At 41.6% G+C, this 17042-nt stretch overlaps 1 protein-coding gene across 2 annotated transcripts; it reads right to left on the bottom strand.

Annotated features, from left to right (window-relative positions):
* Nucleotides 1–4453: 4453 nt before the first annotated feature.
* RNF8 (ring finger protein 8) lies at nt 4454–17041 on the bottom strand. 2 transcript variants are annotated; one of them, XM_038176588.2, is made up of 8 exons: nt 16913–17041; nt 15174–15302; nt 12851–13591; nt 11600–11662; nt 9846–9935; nt 8895–9002; nt 7745–7956; nt 4454–5837 (listed from the first exon to the last, which is right to left on the bottom strand). In XM_038176588.2, exons 1-8 carry the CDS (start codon nt 16988–16990, stop codon nt 5798–5800), a joined length of 1461 nt encoding a protein of 486 aa, XP_038032516.2. In that variant the 5' UTR covers nt 16991–17041; the 3' UTR covers nt 4454–5797. The 2 variants fall into 2 exon arrangements, with proteins under 2 accessions (XP_038032516.2, XP_038032515.2); XM_038176587.2 differs by having other exon boundaries at nt 7752–7956.
* Between the last annotated feature and the right edge of the window lies 1 nt (nt 17042).

Raw genomic sequence — 17042 nt, 5'->3', positions numbered from 1 at the left:
CCCGGCGGCGCACGGCAGTGACGCGGGGCCCGGCGGAAGCCGCCCCCCTCAGCAACGGCCCCTCCCTCGCCATGGTGCTGAGGGGAACGGGCCCTGTGTGTGTCCTTACCCTGCGTGTATACACCTGCACACAAAGCGTACACGTACACGCACTGAGTATTTTGTGGATAAGGGTGGCAGCGAGCGTTCAGCCAGTTTTCTGGCGTTTTTCTAAGGAAAAGTTTCCCCGGTGCTTGCCCCACCATCCGCTCCCCCTCCTCAGGCATGACTGACTCCTGCTCCAGGCGATGAACGCACTTCAGGAGTCATGAGCCCAAGCTGCCTCTCCAGAAAATATTCACCCCTAGGAAGCCCGTAGCTGCCCCCCTCCAGGCACTTTGTCCTTCAGTAACCACGCCCCAGTCGCCAGAGCACATTTTGTACAATAAAAGCAGAACGCACAGCTACAGAGTCCTTGTCCTGATGGCTTCAGGCACTGCTGAGTTGTCTGGTGCTTCTCACAGAACTTGAAATCCCAGGGCTTAATCTTAAAACTGAGCCAACAGGAGAGCACCAACAAACGGGAATACTGCACGCTACTAGGAAAGTGTAATTCATGGTTATCCAGCTGCTTTCAGTCGTGTGCCTGAATATGTGAAGTTCCTGGAAAAGGGACTAGGAGGGAAGAAGGAGGAGCAGCAAGGAAAATACTATCTTTAGTAATAAATAAATAAATAAATAAATAAATAAATAAATAAAAATGGGGGTGTGGTGTGTGAAAGGCCAGACTATTATAATCAGTTATTATATGCTCTCCAAAGTTAAATGACACTACCTGCTAAGACTCGCCAAGCACTAGGAAGGTGGATTAGGTGCACAAGAGTAAAGTGTTTGCCAATTTGATCTTGGAATCCACAGAAATGTAGCAGGAGTTGAGCAACACAGCATGTCTCCGGTGACAGCCCCATCACTTCACACACTACAGTTCCTTGCTAGTTATTCCTGCTGCTGTAGGCAGTGTTTTTAATCACCCTGCAAGGTAGCTCTCCCAAAAGACAGCAGCAAGTCTTGAATATGCATCAAAGATGCCGTGGATTAACTGTGACCAACCCTGCAACTGTTATGAGTTGTAACCTAAATCCTGGATGTGATACCCCAAGTGCTCGATGCTATACCAAGACAGGTAACAGTGCAAGGCATGACACCTGCAAGTGGACATTGAAATAGGGGAATGACTGCGATGCTACTGGCCCAGTGTTCAGGACTATTATTCATGTATGCAAAGAAGAGTCCTTCAGAGCAGGTTCATGACTTCAGGGGCACATTTCCTTTATAAAGGGAACAAACAAAGAATGTAAGCATCTGTATTCTTATCTAGGCAAACAACAGTAAAACAAAAGGTTCTTAAATTGTTGGAACAGATGAAACGTTGGTATGTCACTGATAAGACAATTCACAGTAGTTCAAGTTTTATTCTTCTCCAAATCTGAAAGACAGTTTTATTTGTTGTTGATTGATTTTGTAAAAGGAAAAGAAATGGTGATAGGCAAATATTGTCTACTAGAAGTTCATGACAACTCCCACCAACATACAGGGCAGTACCATTGTGCCCTCCTTCAACAGTAATTTCCAACCAATTACTCTAACACTCAATATGGATTTAAGAACTCACCTCACGAACAAGATCCATATACACTCACCATCTTCAAAGTACTCTAAGAAGCAGGGTTGAGGTTGCAGCAATAGCACCACTACAAAAAACTTCAGAGTTCCTCCGTTGTAAGCCCCCACCCTTCCCTGGATGTTGTGTCCACCCTTAAACTATGTTTAGAGTCTGCAGAGTCTTTAAGTCCATGCAGCAAATACTAGGGAAGGTCTCACAGAGCCAACAGGAGAGCATCGCTTACTCAGTGGGAGAAAGAGAAGAGACCAGTCCAGGCAGAAAAATTAGGCACTGGGATGGGGAGGGGGAAATGACTCGCTCCAAAGAATCATAGGAAAAGGGACTTTGGGACGTCACCTACTTCCCCCAAATACAGGTGAACAGCATTTTTCAATTAAATTCTAAAATAGTTTCCAGTAGGGTAGACACCACCTTTACAGATTAACAAAGTTTCTGAAAACAACAACAACAAAAAAAAAGTACTTCATGAACTACAGATTTCGTAGGTTGTGCGGCTGCGAAAAACTTACGGAAAAACACTCACTCAAATGTGTGCCTGACCTGTTTTTAAGGGCTGAATATTCTGCACCATAAAATATCTCCCCAAAGTATTGCAGTTTTTTTATTATCTGTATTGCTGAAACATTTAGGTAGAAAAAAATGCTACCAGGACTCTCCTTATAGCAATTTTAAGTCTGATTACTTTTTGTCCTAGTCACTATAAGTCTGGAAAAAAGATTACTCTGTCTTCGAAACAGCTTTTGATGCATTTGAAGACTCACAGCTGCCTCACCTTTTTTTTTTTCTTCAGAAAGAGAGGGAGAACTGGAGTTTTCACGTCTTTGTTTCTCCAACTGTTCCAAATGCACTTTGAAGCACAGTCCTTAAGATCAGAGAAAGCATTGCTAGGGTCTTCCTAGTGCTGAATAGATGAAGGAACACTTAATGGTACACAACTTATACTCACTTATGCATTCAGATACATACCTTTGTTTGCAGCAGGAGATTGTCTAATACCTCCCTTATCCCACTCTCTGCAACTGGCCAATTGTGGCCAAATTTTTCAAATCTGTATTTGACTACAGAAGAGCACAAGTGTAGAATCTTATGCTTGATCATAATGCAGAGGGGAAGAGAAACATCTGCACTTTAAATCCTTTTACCACCAAAACCTCATTTATGAAATATACGAAGTTGTGAACAGATCTTAAAATAGCCTCACCCACACACCTTTCCACAGCTTGTATGAAGCACTATCAAAAGGTGCCAAAAATTTAAGATAGTTACAGCTTAACTTGTTCTCTATCAAAAGGACACTATTTTAGCATGTTTTGTGCCTGACATAGAATAGCGGAACACTCTCATCATTAATCATTTTAGCTTCTGTATGCATACCAAAAAAAGTTTATTTCAATAATGAGTGGATGGTGGAAGATACAGAATTCAAACTAAGCTGGCAAGCCTACAATATCTTTCTTACTTTTCCTTCTCTAAAGATAGGCAGATGCATCTATTTTCAGAATTCTAGTGCCTTAGCCATTCTCTGCTAATTCTCTGATGAGTATAACGATCACTCAAAGCATTCTAGTATTCTTTTCATCTTGCTCAATTCATATGGAAATACCTAGTCTGTGTACCGTCTAATGTGTTCTTCCACTGTTCTAGCCAGTAGCCTAGGGTTACAGTTTTGCTCTTTGGTCACCCACCGGTATTTATAAGCTATGTAATTAAAATCAACCTCAGTGAAGGAAAAAAGGAAGTCACACTGAGCTCATTTCATCTCGCTCATTTGATGATTATTATCTTGCTTTCACAAGTAAACAGTATTACTACTTAGCGTCTCTCCTTGGACCTTTACATTCCATGCTGCTATTGGTAACAGTGGAAAAAGTTTAGTAGTCCACTTGCATTTTGGGGCACCTGCTGGTAACAGTTGCAACAGTTTAGTGTATCACTTGTATTCTGAGCACATCCCTTTTCACCAGAATATGAAGAATATTCTCTATATTCTAGTGAAAAGGGGGACACACTGAGAAAGCATACCAAAGAGCTGCTCTGTTACTAGAAGTACCATCTTCTTCTAGAATATTCATAAACACCAACATAACAAAAATAAATATATTTAGCAAAATGAAACAACCAAAAAAAAAAAAAAAAAAGCAAAGCACCATGGAAGAGATACAGTATACAAGAATTTGCAGTTTGAGGTAACCAGAATATTTTCCTGCTACTCCTCTTCAACAGTAATGCCTGTTTCAAGGTCAGGATGTTTCATAAGTGTTTCAGGGAGCCCTCTTCTATCTGACATTCTAGAGAGCATATATTTAGAAAATAAACTTTCAACAGCCCATATATTTTCTAACATTAAAAGGACAAGAAGAAAATTCAAGATGTAATAGCTTCTTCACAGGAACAACCTTACATTAAGGCTTTAAGAAAGGTACCTGGCCCACAGATCACATATTTTTCCCCTGTGCTACCATTCAAACTTGCCAGAATGCACTACTTTCTTAGAATAGCATCATCATTCATGCACCTTTTTAATGTTGTATTTCTTCAGTGGAAGATATGATTGTACCTACTAAATTACCATTATGATAGCCACTGCTAACACAGGCTTAAAGAGCTGGGATGTCTTTTATCAACTCCTGCATACAACAGTCTTTCAAATAAATTTAGAATTGTCAAACTGCTTAAAGCAATCAAAACATGAAGCAAACAAGGTCATAAAAATGAGACAATCTGGGTTTTCTAAAAAATTCTAAGGTAACTAGGAGAAAGACACATCTCAAGGGTTGCACCGAGGAAGGCTAATGCACAAATGGGTTTATATTTTCCATCTTAAACAAAATGGACATAGAAACAAGAAATACATACAAATAGCCAAAGAAATACTACAGATGAGAAAAGCTTTCTTCATCCTCCTCTCATTGATGTAATGGTAAAAGCTTTCCAACTAAAAGCTAAGTCAAAAGCATACACCTCTGAGAAATGAATTTCATAGACAATTTTGTATTATTTCACATAGGCGATAGGATGAGGCAAGACTTGCTCAGTCTTAGGGACGCATTATCTGCTGTGAGGGCAATACAAGACACAGCTCAACAGCAACGTTTTGTAAACAATTGACCTAAGCACTTCCTTCTGTCTGTGGCTGACTACAGATGCTGCTCTCCTACCCTGCCAATGGAACATTTTGCTCATTCAGCTAGCAGTACTTCTGAAGAGGCCAAAATTCCTCTCTGGTACCGACAAGAACTAAATATCTTTTAGAAGTCACTGCTAATAACTTCTGGATGTGCTGCTTCAAAATTCTACAACTCTTTATGCAAAAGCCTGAAAGGGAACAAACCAAAGATGCTATATGAAAAGGGCACAAGCTAAGGAATTCTGGAAGATTTAATCTTCTCCATCGCTACCCAACAGAAAATGAGTAACATCATCTGAACAAACAAGCCAGCAGTTTAGCTTATGATGCATGTAAGCACTTAAAGCTGATATGACCCATAACCCACTCTTTGTTAACTTTAGTGCCAGAAAGTCCTAGGATGACTGGAGCTGACAAAAAGTTCAAGAGGAAAACCCATGTTGGCATGTTTTTCCGATATACCTCTCCTGTTAGGTGGTGGGAATGACCAAGTTCTCAAGTAGCTTGTGCCATTTCCTCTGCTGGCTGAATAAGGGGACCTGGTGTACACATTTAAGACACTCCATTCACTCAGGAAAGGGCAGCAATGCACTCAAACATATATACCACGCTAACCAGGAGGTCACAAGTGATTGTGGTAACCTGGGTTTTATGTCAACTATCTAGCATAACACCAGCTTGCTCTTCCACAATCCAAATTCCGTTTTAGAGATTAAGCTTCTGTACATTCATTTAAAAAATAAAGTCCTTCTTCCAAACGCTGCTACTTTTCAGCTCAGTTACGGCCTCTTCACGGAATCTCTCCTTCCAGATGTCCAATCCATTCATCCAGCAGTAGTAAACCAAATAGCATGAGGTTGGTTCTTGGCAGCACACAGGCAAACCAGTCTAAAGTTAGTGTTTAGCTAATGCAGTTGCTTTCACCATGGTAAGAATCCTCCTCAGAGTCTTCACTGTCACAGCTGCTCACCGACAAGATGGGGTAGATGGAAGGAATGACGCTGCTGTCATTGTCCTCGGCTGGGTTCACCAACATCTTCCATTTCTCTGCATTCAAAACAGACACAAAAATTAGCACCAACCACTGTACCCACAAATGCACACAGTTTTCTTTGAGTCTTATAGCCTCCCACTGTCAGTTTATATTAGATCATTCAAGCTACAGGACATAAGTATTTTTCATTTCAACTTTCAGTATTAAAGAATTCTTTTTTGCTTGTTAAGTTTCCTACAAGGCTCTTTCTGTTTTGCTTGTTAAGTTTCCTACAAGGCTCTTTCTGTTAATATAGCATGTACGGGGAGGCATTCTGCATCCCTTCAGTGGCCCACAATTGGCAGAAGGTAGCAGCCAGCTGTTACAGCACGTTGCCAGGTAAGAAAGGAAGAAGCGGCAAAACAAGGTAAGGAGCTCTCAGTAAGTAATGGCAGTGAACAGCCATTACTTCTCGAGGGACACCGAAGGCCTCATGAAAATCTCCACACATTTAAGAGCAGTAAACTGGTGTCCCTTATACTACAGTTTATTATCTGACAAGGCTTCTCAAGTGCTACCTGAATCATTATTTCCATGTCAGCTGATTCTTTCTCACGATTTCATCTTTAATTAGACATATGGCTACCTTCATTTGGATAGTAATGTTTCCATCACTGAATAAGATGGCCACATAAAGCAATTCTTCCTTTCACCTGAAGGGTGTCATGGCAAATCTACACGACTTCCTGCAACTGATTATTTTATAGTTACAGCATCTATCACATGTGAAGGTACGCTACGGGACAATTTTCCACCATATGGAAATGAAGTGTGCTCCAACAAAGGCGACACTTCATCCAATCACTACTAGGTAGCTGATGAGGCACTTCAGCCATGCTACAGCACACTCTGCAGATGTGCACATAATGCAAGAGTGGTGTCAGCTCTGCAGAGGTGAAAGCAAATCACAAAGCCATGCTGGACAGCCTCCAAGCAGCACAGCACCTCCTGAGAGAATCAGGCTACATTGGTTAAACAGGTGGTGATTTCAGGTTAGAATTAACCCTGCTTAGCGATGTCATTCTATGTCACCATGGAGGATCTGAAATATTTCGAAAGCACCTCTCATTATGAAGGACTTCAAAAGGCTCAACACTTTGCAAAAGAAAGGATCATGCACTTATGGCTACAATGGGAAATCAGGACAATTACTTAAGGGAACACAGCAACAGGAATTCATTAAGGGGTAGCAAGAAAGAAAAGACTTCTATGTTTCGGCACCTAGATACCAGTGTCAAGTGCTCTAGAAATAAAATTGGAAGGGGGCAGCAGAATAGGAATACTCCTATACTGGAATTTTACCTACAGCCCTTACTGTCATACACAGTCTTTTAGCTACAACTAGACACAAGGTTTTGCGTTAAGGCCACAGAGGTAAACTCTGTAAGAACAAGTATGGGAAAGCAGCTGCCATTTCATCCACGTACCAACGTTCTCTTCAGAGATTCCTGTGGAAGTCTAGCACATGGAAGAGAATTCAGTTTCTCGTGAAGCATCACTCTCCTGAGTTTCTGTAATGGTGTAGTCAGTAGTTTGATCAAAAGGCACCTGGTAAATTTGCCAAGGCCCACCCTATGTAGTTTCACTTTTCTTTAGTGATGTCTTTGAAACAGAACAACCTATCTGATGGTTAAGTCTTGCAGCTGGACTGTGCAATTCGTACTGAAGTCTTTTTCCAAGCTTTTTATTCTGTTCTACTGCGCGATAAAGCTGGTTATGCAACATATCTTAAAATCATTTCCCCATCTCAAATGTTGCTGATTCTGCCAATAATGAATATTTATCCTCATTCACAATAGGAAGTCATTTTCCAGTATTTCTGCTGCATTCTCTGAGCATCTCCTTAGTATATAGGTGCCAAAGAAAGGTGTAGAAAATAGGTGAAATGAGAGATTGTACTCATCATGCCACATCCACCCACCTCTCACCTTTCCGCTCTCTGATCAGCGACAGGCGATGCTCTCTCATCTCCACATCCAGGTTTTCTACCATCCTATCAATGCAGTTATCCAGCACCAGAGAGCGCGTCTTTGACTTGATCTCCTGCCTGCAGATAGGGCACTCCACTTTACGTTTTGTCCACTCATTGATACAGTAGGAGCAGAAACTGTGCGCACAGTTCAGAGTGACTGCCTGTGGAATTTAAGGGAAGGATACTTCTCAGAGTGTGCTCACTCACACAAGCATTGCAAAATTAAAATAACATCAAGGTCACAAAAATTTTAGATGAACACTTCTTATAAGGTAAGGGTGGGGAGGAAGCACAAGGGCCCTTCCTTGACCTTTTACAGGGGTCGCATATAAAATAACACTCCTATGCCAGAGTACAGACAGGTTTTAAGAGTTGGTGAGTGTGTTCACAGTAAATCATAGCAAGTCTGTAGCTACAGCAGAGACAGAGAGAACGAATAAATTTATTTGAAAGGGTCAAATTATGGAAAAAAATCAGGTACTATGAAATAGTAACTTAAATTACTGAAATCAGAAACTGAAATTTTAGCTAGCTCTTAAGTCATTATAAGAAGGCTAGCAGCAGTCTTCCTGTAGTAGAACTGAACGTAAGGCAACTGAAATACTAGCACAATATGAACAGAAGTTGGTATTTCAGACATAGCACAGGCAGCAGTCAACATATAAACTTTATTTGATTAAATAAAGCTGGCCAACTTCTCAGAAGTTTTTATCTGAACAATATAAATGATTCAGAACTTGATGAACACTGCATCCTCCCTTCCTTTACTAACCTCTTCCTGTATCTAACCCTGAAGCTGTCCAATCCTAGTCAACTTAAAGCAAGGTCCACTACAAAATGACTTCTCCAAGCCTGTATGCACCTTAGGATTAAGTGTTCATCTCTATGCAGGCAGAGACATTAAGGCTGAACCTGCTGTCCAGCAGAACATTAAGGCAGACAGAATGGGACTCTGGACCAACCCTTACCACAAGTCACCTGTTTAGTCTGTTAAACTGAAGAAGAAAAGAAAAAAAAACTAGACTATTGCTTTAGCAGAGCTAGTGAAAGCTTCTCAACTCTGTTCTCTGCTGGCAAAGCCACGCTGGCTTAAACATACCTCAATGAAGTGTTCAGAACAGATTGTGCACTGCAGCTCATTCTCCAACACGTCATTCATCTGATTCAACACTTCCTCTTTTTGGGCTCTCACCTTTTCCTTCTCTTCCTGTCGGAAAAACAAATATGGTCACTTACTAACAAGGTTTTACTCAATATAATATTGGTGGGAAGTGTGTGTGTGTGTGGGGGGAATGTAGTACAGGTAGAAATCCCTTTGTGACATGAGTTTGGCTTAAGTTAACAGAATGATTCTTTTGATGCCTGAGCCAGAAACCCAACAGACAAAATACCTCAAATATTAAAAAAAAATAAATTGAGAATGTAAAACATTTACTTGCATTTTTGTTTTGTTTGCAGTTAATTAGGCTCCTATCTGTTCCATCTTCTAAAAACAACAAAAATTATTCCAGCTGAAGCTATACATTAAACAACAGTTGCAAAGATGCCCAAAATAAACAAAAACAAAGCCAACAGCCAGAGGTATGAAACATCATAATATCTATAGGTAAGGCACAGCACTGGATCCCTTAATTATCTTCCACTCATCACCTTGTGACACGGGCAGAAAGAAACATGGCTTATCACATGAATTATTAAAATGTCATGTTTCGGTCCTACAGCCCTTGTAGGATGGCAGGAACACACTGCAGTTTTACTTAAACTGAAACATTTAACTGAAAATGAAGCACCCGCTTCTTTTTTTCCTTAAATGAAGGACAGAATGGGTCTACTTCTCCTGCATACCACATAATTCAAGTGCCCTGTTTTCTGTATGACTGGGAAAGATCTGGTAATGACTCTTCAATAGTACTTTATGAACAAGGCGGAGTATCTTCCCATGCACCCTCCACACATAAGAGACAACACAGTCAAGGCAAACATTAAATAAACCATTTCTGCTGCTGCAGCATCTCATTTCACTTATGGAAAGCTCAATTTTATTCCTTACCTTGGTTTCTTCCAGTTCTTTATTCTTGGCTCGAATTATCTCTTCGAAATCTTTTTTATTACGGTTCAGTTCTTCCATCAAAGCATGATGCTGTAATGACACCATCCCAGAAATAAAACTGTCATTATAAACTACCCTATTAAATATACACAGCTTTAATCATGAGGTTCAGCATACTCATTTCTCCTGTCTTCTCCTAGAAGAGCGAAACGTGCCTGTATGAGCTGGGGCATTAAGTTAAGGCAGTTTACACAGAACCATAGAACAGCTTGGGTTAGAAGGACCTTAAAGACCACCTGGTTCCAATCCCCCCGCCATGGGCAGGGACACCTCCCACCAGATCAGGTTGCCCAAAGCCCCATCCAGCCTGGCCTTGAGCAATTCCAGGGATGGGGCATCCACAGCTTCTCCGGGCAGCCTGTGCCAGGGCCTCACCACCCTCTGAGTGAAGAATTTCCCCCTAACTTTAACCTAAATCTCCCCTCTTTTAGTTTAAAGCCATTCTTCCTTGTCCTATCGCTATCTGTCCAAGCATAAAGTTGATCTCCATTTTTTATAAGACGCCTACAGACCTCCACCTGGACACAGAGCCATTGACCACCACTCTCCAGGTGCAACCTTCAAACCAACTCCTTATCCACTGAATGGTCCACCCATCAAATCTGTATCTCCCCAATTTGGAGATCAGGCTGTCATGTAAAACTGTGTCAAAGGCCCTACAGAAGTCCAGGCAGATATATCAGTCGGTCTTCTTCTATCAACTGATGCAGTCACCATCACAGAAGGCCACCAGGTTGGTCAGGCACAGTTTGCCATCTGAAGCTGTCTCAGATCACCTCCTTGTCTTGCTCGTGCCTTGACATTGCTTCCAGGAAGATCTGTTCCATTATCTTTCCAGGCACAGAGGTGAGGCTCACTGGTTTTTAGTTCCCTGGCTCCTCCTTTCTACCCATTTTACAAATGGAAGTGATGTTTCCCTTTTTCCAGTCACCAGGGACTTCACCTGACTGCCACAAACTTCAAACTGGGACATGCTGTCAGTCATTTATGACCTTCCTCGTGTCATAGCACCTCTCATCCCCTCTCCCAGGTTACTCTTTTTCTGTGTACCATGAGTCAACTCCCTTTTTGCAGTGACACAAATGACATGTAAACTCCTACGGTTTTATAAAATAGAAGCTAGCAGCACTAAACAAGATATATATATACATATGCCATGCAATCATGAATGAGGAGAGAAAGGCTTAAATTGTACAGCAAATGAGCTCATGCAGTTCACAGTAAAACTCACCGTAGAACACAGAAGTAAAAATGAAAATCTGACAGTAGATGGCACGTAAGAGGCATTGCCAGTGCCACTACAGAATGATCCTGCCCTCCAGACAGTAGGATAGGAACTTCTCTGATTTTTTTTTCTTCTAGTTAAAACTGTCAAAGCAGCTTTCCCAGAACAGGTACCCAGCAGAAAGACCTCGCAAAGCAGCCCACCAACTTAGGGAACAAATTCAACAAATTCATTACAGCTACTGAATGCTTTCAATGAGCACACTCGTGTGTTATCAGCTGGCAAACAGCTACTCCCAAGAAGGGAAGCCTGTCACTTACTAACAGCAAATTGCTCTGTAGAAGATGCAGACCACCTGATCTGCACTTGAGCCACAGTCCTAGTCTTCCACCACGAGGCCACAGCAATAAGAAAGATTTAAATGTATGAGTTACACAGCAAGACCGAACTTAGACTCGTAACTACTTGCCTCTTGCAGGACCTGGGTCAGCTGCTCCTTCAGATTCTCTTCTCCTTGTTGCCACTTTACTCCCTGAGAAAAAACAAAAAGACATTTTTGCTGGAAAGAAAATACTGGAGGAAGTAAGAAATACTCAAAGAAAGCATGGGAATAAAAATGACTCTTTTGCACATTCCCTTAGAGAATATACTGAAAGGAACAGCACTGATTTTAGGTGAAAGCTGAGAAGGCTCACTCTCGTGCTTCATAAGCACTACTGAAATTAGAGCTATCATTTACTGCAAAGAGTTAAAATGAAGGTATCATTTACAGTTACATACTTGGAACTCCTCCATGTTATTCCAGATCCAAAGGCACTGGAATGTTCACAAAAGCCAAGAGGTCAGCAACAGCTTAAACATGAGAAAAAGCTGCACCTGTATCTCTAAATGCATTTAGAGAGGTTAAACATATCTACAGCTTCAGCTGAACTGCTCTTTGTGCCTAAGCACACAGCTTCAGACCTCCTGTATTTCTATTACAGATGTTTCTCCTTTAGCAGCAGACTTTAAAGGAAGTAACTGATAAATTATGAAAGTAACCCCAATGAATTCCTACTTCCTTTAAACCAGATTTCAAGTAAATACAAACAGAAAGGTAGGCTTGTATCTTCTTAGCTTAAAAAAAAGTTATCAGCACACACATACTGCTTGAAGGAATGTGCAGTTCCAAGAAAGGTTTTTTTGTTTTGTTTTTAAGTAAGAAAAACATTCCCTTCCTCAAACTCTGAATTAAGAGGTAAAGGAATATGATAAAGCTCTTGGAAAGGGAATAGATTTCCCACGTGAATTTAGCGTTGATTCTGAAACAGCCATATACCAGAGAAATTCCCTCTTAAGGTGAATAATTTTCTACTTGTCCTCCTTGTAGCCACAGATGAGGCAGAGATTTTTGATTTTGTATTAAAAAAAAAGTTGGTTTTTAAATTAAAAAAAAATGCTTTTTTAACCTGCTGTTTTTTTGTTTTGTTTTGTTTTTTAATTTCGCATCTTTTCCGTTTGTAACCCAATCCTTTGTCTCTCACGTTCTTTTGGTACACATTCCTAATAGTAAAATACTTCTGTAACAGTTTACACTGGATTAATTAACAGGAACATTGTTTCTGTTGCTATTTTTGTATTGTTCAAGATCTTTTGTGTAGTGCAAGATCAAGATCAGTGTCATATTAGGCATTCTACGAAACCCAAAGCACACAGACCAAAAAGATCACCGCCATCATACCTCTAGATTCTGCTGCTCTTTGGAGAATGTCTTCTCCAGCTCTTCCATCTGCTGTTGATGCTGCTCTTGTTCTGTGCACAGCTGCTCCTGCAATTCCTGCAGCTCCTGTTCCATTGCTAGGATTGACTTCTGAGCAGCCTTCCTGCGCTTTTGCTTCGCGTTCAGAACTGCTGTCTGTTTATCCTGCACTTTCACTTTTAACTCCTTTATATCTCCAAGAGTTTTCCTCAGCTTTTCCAGGCCACTCCACGACTGAGAAAGAACAGAGCCCTTCTGGTCCTTTGGTGCGACAGACACAGCTTTCTCGGCTTGCATAGGACTGCTACGCACTGGACCACCGTCCTCCTCACTTGAGCCAGGAGAAGGCAGCTCAACATCCATCTTCTCTGCCAACTCCTCTACCTCTTCTACCCTTCCACATGGTTTCCCCAAAGGTTCACTGTCATAGGACACTCTGTCTCTTTTGGATCTGGAATTTGAAGGGCCTTCTGATCCAGATGTCTCTGATTCCTCCAAACTAAATTTACGTTTAGTTCTTGAACTCTTAGCTTTCCCCAGGTCATTCCTTTGGGCTAAATAGGGTCTGATTTTCTCCCACTCCTCTTTAATTACTTCATACTCATATTCGGCAGTCTCTCTGTTTTCCAAAGGCACTCCCAACTGGATACGGTCTCCTTCAGTTATAGGATAGGTCTTTGAAGGATCCAGGCGCTGTTTATTAAGCCACACTCCATTCAGACTCTGCAAACAAACAAAGAATCGGCAAGATTCAATATGCAAGGTTCAACATACAAAGCCATCTGCAAGTTATTTCTGGCAACTGTAAACATATCCAGTCTTTGCAGTACTGCAATAGAAACAAGCTAACTCTTGAAATAAGCATTGCAACATCCAATTTATTGCCTCAGTGTCCTGTTTATTGCAGTTACTGTGTTATAATATTTACCTTGTATTATTACTACATTACAGATTTTTACTTACAAGCACTAAGAACAATACTAATATATGTACTTGTGCAGACAGAAAAGAATGAAGCCTAAGGGAAAGAAACCACTCAAAAGCTTCAGAGGCAAGAACTATCCAACAGAAAAGACTGCACAGCACTGGAACGTCCTATGTTCTTGTTGATGTAATTCTTTTTGACAATTAATGACACCTGAAATCCAAGAAGAAACTAGAAAGTAAAAATGAGCATAGCTTGCACTGCTGAATGCAAGGGAAAAAAAAAAAAAGAAAAAAAACAGTTCTCCATACATAAAAGATTAATATAAACAAGAGGGAAAATTGTCTTCAAGAGCTGATGTTCCCATCAGGAGTTTTGCTTTTTTTTTTTTTTCGTTTGTTTGTTTCTTTCTTTAATTAGGCACTAGCTCAAGAAATGGTTTTGAAAGACAGAGAAACTGAACTGTGCTCAAGATGAACTGCAGAATCATTAGGAACTGAGATATCCCAGGGATTCAATAAAACAACTTGACAAAATGGTAGCAGTGATAACACAGAAGGTGTTAATAGTTGATCTGCCACTGATGTTTTCAATCATATGAACACTAAGTTCTCAAGATGATACAGTTACTGCAATAGAGTTTTGTTTAAGAGTAGTGTAATTTCAGTAGCCACTCCATTTCTTTCTGCAGTATCTGTCATTGACCCAAACATCCTTCATGTCTGTATGACGTATTGAAAACTTGTTCTACATTAAGTTGCTGATTCTGCATTTTTCAGCATGAATGAGAAAGAGCAAAGATCACGTTTCAGAAGAGATCGCTACTGAAGTCAAAGTGAGACCTAACAAAAGACTGCTCTCAACGCTTTATTCTGTGTTCTAATCAGCTGAGGAGGAGTTTAGCAGAAATGCATTTGATGATCACACAAAATATTATTTTTTCCAACAGCAGATTTTCATTGTAGTTTATTATAATGAAAGCAATTTTGTCACTGCAATGAAGAACATCAGTTTACCATTTTATTAGCTACACAAGAACGTTACCTTTCTGAATGCTGCCAAAAATCATAGTTGTTTCTTTTCTTTTCCTTTAAAAAACAGCAACAAAAAACAGGTTCACAGACAGCAAAGTGCCTGTGTGGGACTGTAATTGTCTGAAAAATGCTATACCAAGAGACAAGCCTACGTACACAAAGCACTAAGGTCTGCATCCCAGCTGCAGCAGACTGAAGCTTCCTTCTACAAGTGTACAACAGGTAAGACACGCTCCCATGGACCATCCATCACACTTATATTATAGTCAAAGACATTGTTCGAACCCAAACAGGGCATTGTTTACAGACAAAGTGAGAGTACAAGGTCTTTGGTCAGCCTCTGTACCTTGTTATCCTTGACAGTCCACTGCCCTTCTGCATTTTGCTGGAAAACACAGTGGTTACGAGAGATCATCAAGGGACAGGTTTTTGACACCAGCTGGTACGTGAGATCTAATCCTCGGCCGATAGTCACCTAAGAATAAAGTCATTGAAATTAAAATCAGCAACAACATGGTAAATTCAGATCATATGGTTTCAATCTAAGTACAGCACAAATCTATCCGGATTAGCACCTTATAGGCATTTCCCAAGAATTTAGGATAATGTTGGGTGGCGTTTTTTTGCATATAAATTTAAGAGTAATTAGAAAATGGAAGCCTGTACAAAAATTTGAAGCAGTCTCTTTCTCTCATGTTGACAAAAGTTTAATTGCTCTTAAGCAGGTTACAGCCTTGGTTTAATGGAAATTTTCCTCAGTAGTAAAGCTGCTCTAAGCAGCTCTCACTCCATCCATACCCCACCTTATTCATGACCTAACTGAACAATACTTCTTCAAACCAGCACAATCGTATGGACCTCAAGGTTATTTCTTATCCTCTTCTTTAGCTAGCAGCACCTGTTCAACTCTCTGTAACCAGGAAAGACACGGGAAAAAATAGCCCAGAAAACTGGCATCGAAAAAATGCATATGTAATCGTTGCCTTAAAGCATGGTACTTTAGTAAATCACACCATCATCTCAAGGCCCAGAAACTACACTACATGCAGTTCGTAGCCAGCAGTGAAAGTGATCTAAATAACCTGATTAGAACCCAACAGCATCTTCTGGAAGGAGATATAATTTAATGGTACAGTTTCACAGTATCTTATTAAATCTGATCTATTTGCAGGCTGCCATTTAAAGCACGGCTCTGTTCTCCCTCTCTCCGCTGCCTGCTTTGCATGATTTGATTATTGCACACATTTCTATTATTCATCTGCATGCTGCACAAGTTTCCAGCCAGCTTGCCATGGAGTTGGACAATTGTGTGGCTCCAATGCAACAAGAGCATGTAGCCAAAAAAGCAGGCCAAAACACCTTTTGGCAGAAGCCCACAAGTTAAACCAGATGCACTGGTTTCACTGGTCTAAAAGTGCACTCTTTATAAAGTGCACCTTTTATTAAGGCTGCAATCTCGACTCACTGGCATCACGCCTTCCACTTTCTGTGACGGCAAGGTGTTGTGCTGAAGGAAGGCCCACTCCCCGCACATTACCTGAGCGGGTCTCATCCAAGAGAGGCAGTGACACCGTGACACCAGGCAGGCAACAAGCAGAGCCAGCTCAGCCAAGACTCCCCACTCAACCAACCGAGTCCCCGTGGGTTCCCTAATTCAGGTCCAGAGCTGAGCACACCTGCACAACCCCTAGCTCCAGAGCAATACAGATAGAGCAATAAAGCTGTGCACTTGCTCCAAGAGCTTCCTAGGGGTAAAAGGGGCTTTAAGAGGGGTTCCCTTCGCAAGGCAGAGCCCAAAGGTGCTCGGTGCATCACAGACCCCTAGCATTGATGTGGGCGGTGGGTGTTTGTGCAGCTCCCCCTCCACAGGGCTGAGCTGCAGGGCAAGGGTGCAAGGACCTCCCTGGGCTTCCCAATTAGAAAAACACACACACCTGAAAAGAGCAATGAGAGTCATAACAAACCGACCCCAACACCCCCCCCATGCTACCACTCCCCCCAAAGGACCCCCCCAAACCCCATTTTCCCCCCTCGTTTCCCACCACCGGCACCCCGGGGCTGCTTGCGGGCCTCCCCCCGGCTGACCTGCGTGCCGGCCTCCAGCAGCAGCCACCCGCCGCTGGCCCCCAGCCGCCTGAGGCACCATGCCCGCCGCGCCGCCATGCCTCCTCCTCCTCCTTCTCCTCCTCCTCCTCCTCCTCCTCCTCCCCCTGCC

The sequence above is a fragment of the Anas platyrhynchos genome, chromosome 3 (assembly GCF_047663525.1).
Source record: "Anas platyrhynchos isolate ZD024472 breed Pekin duck chromosome 3, IASCAAS_PekinDuck_T2T, whole genome shotgun sequence".
Lineage (NCBI taxonomy): Eukaryota > Metazoa > Chordata > Aves > Anseriformes > Anatidae > Anas > Anas platyrhynchos.
Note: the sequence above shows the minus strand (reverse complement) of the source record. Positions and strands in the feature narration are given on the sequence as shown.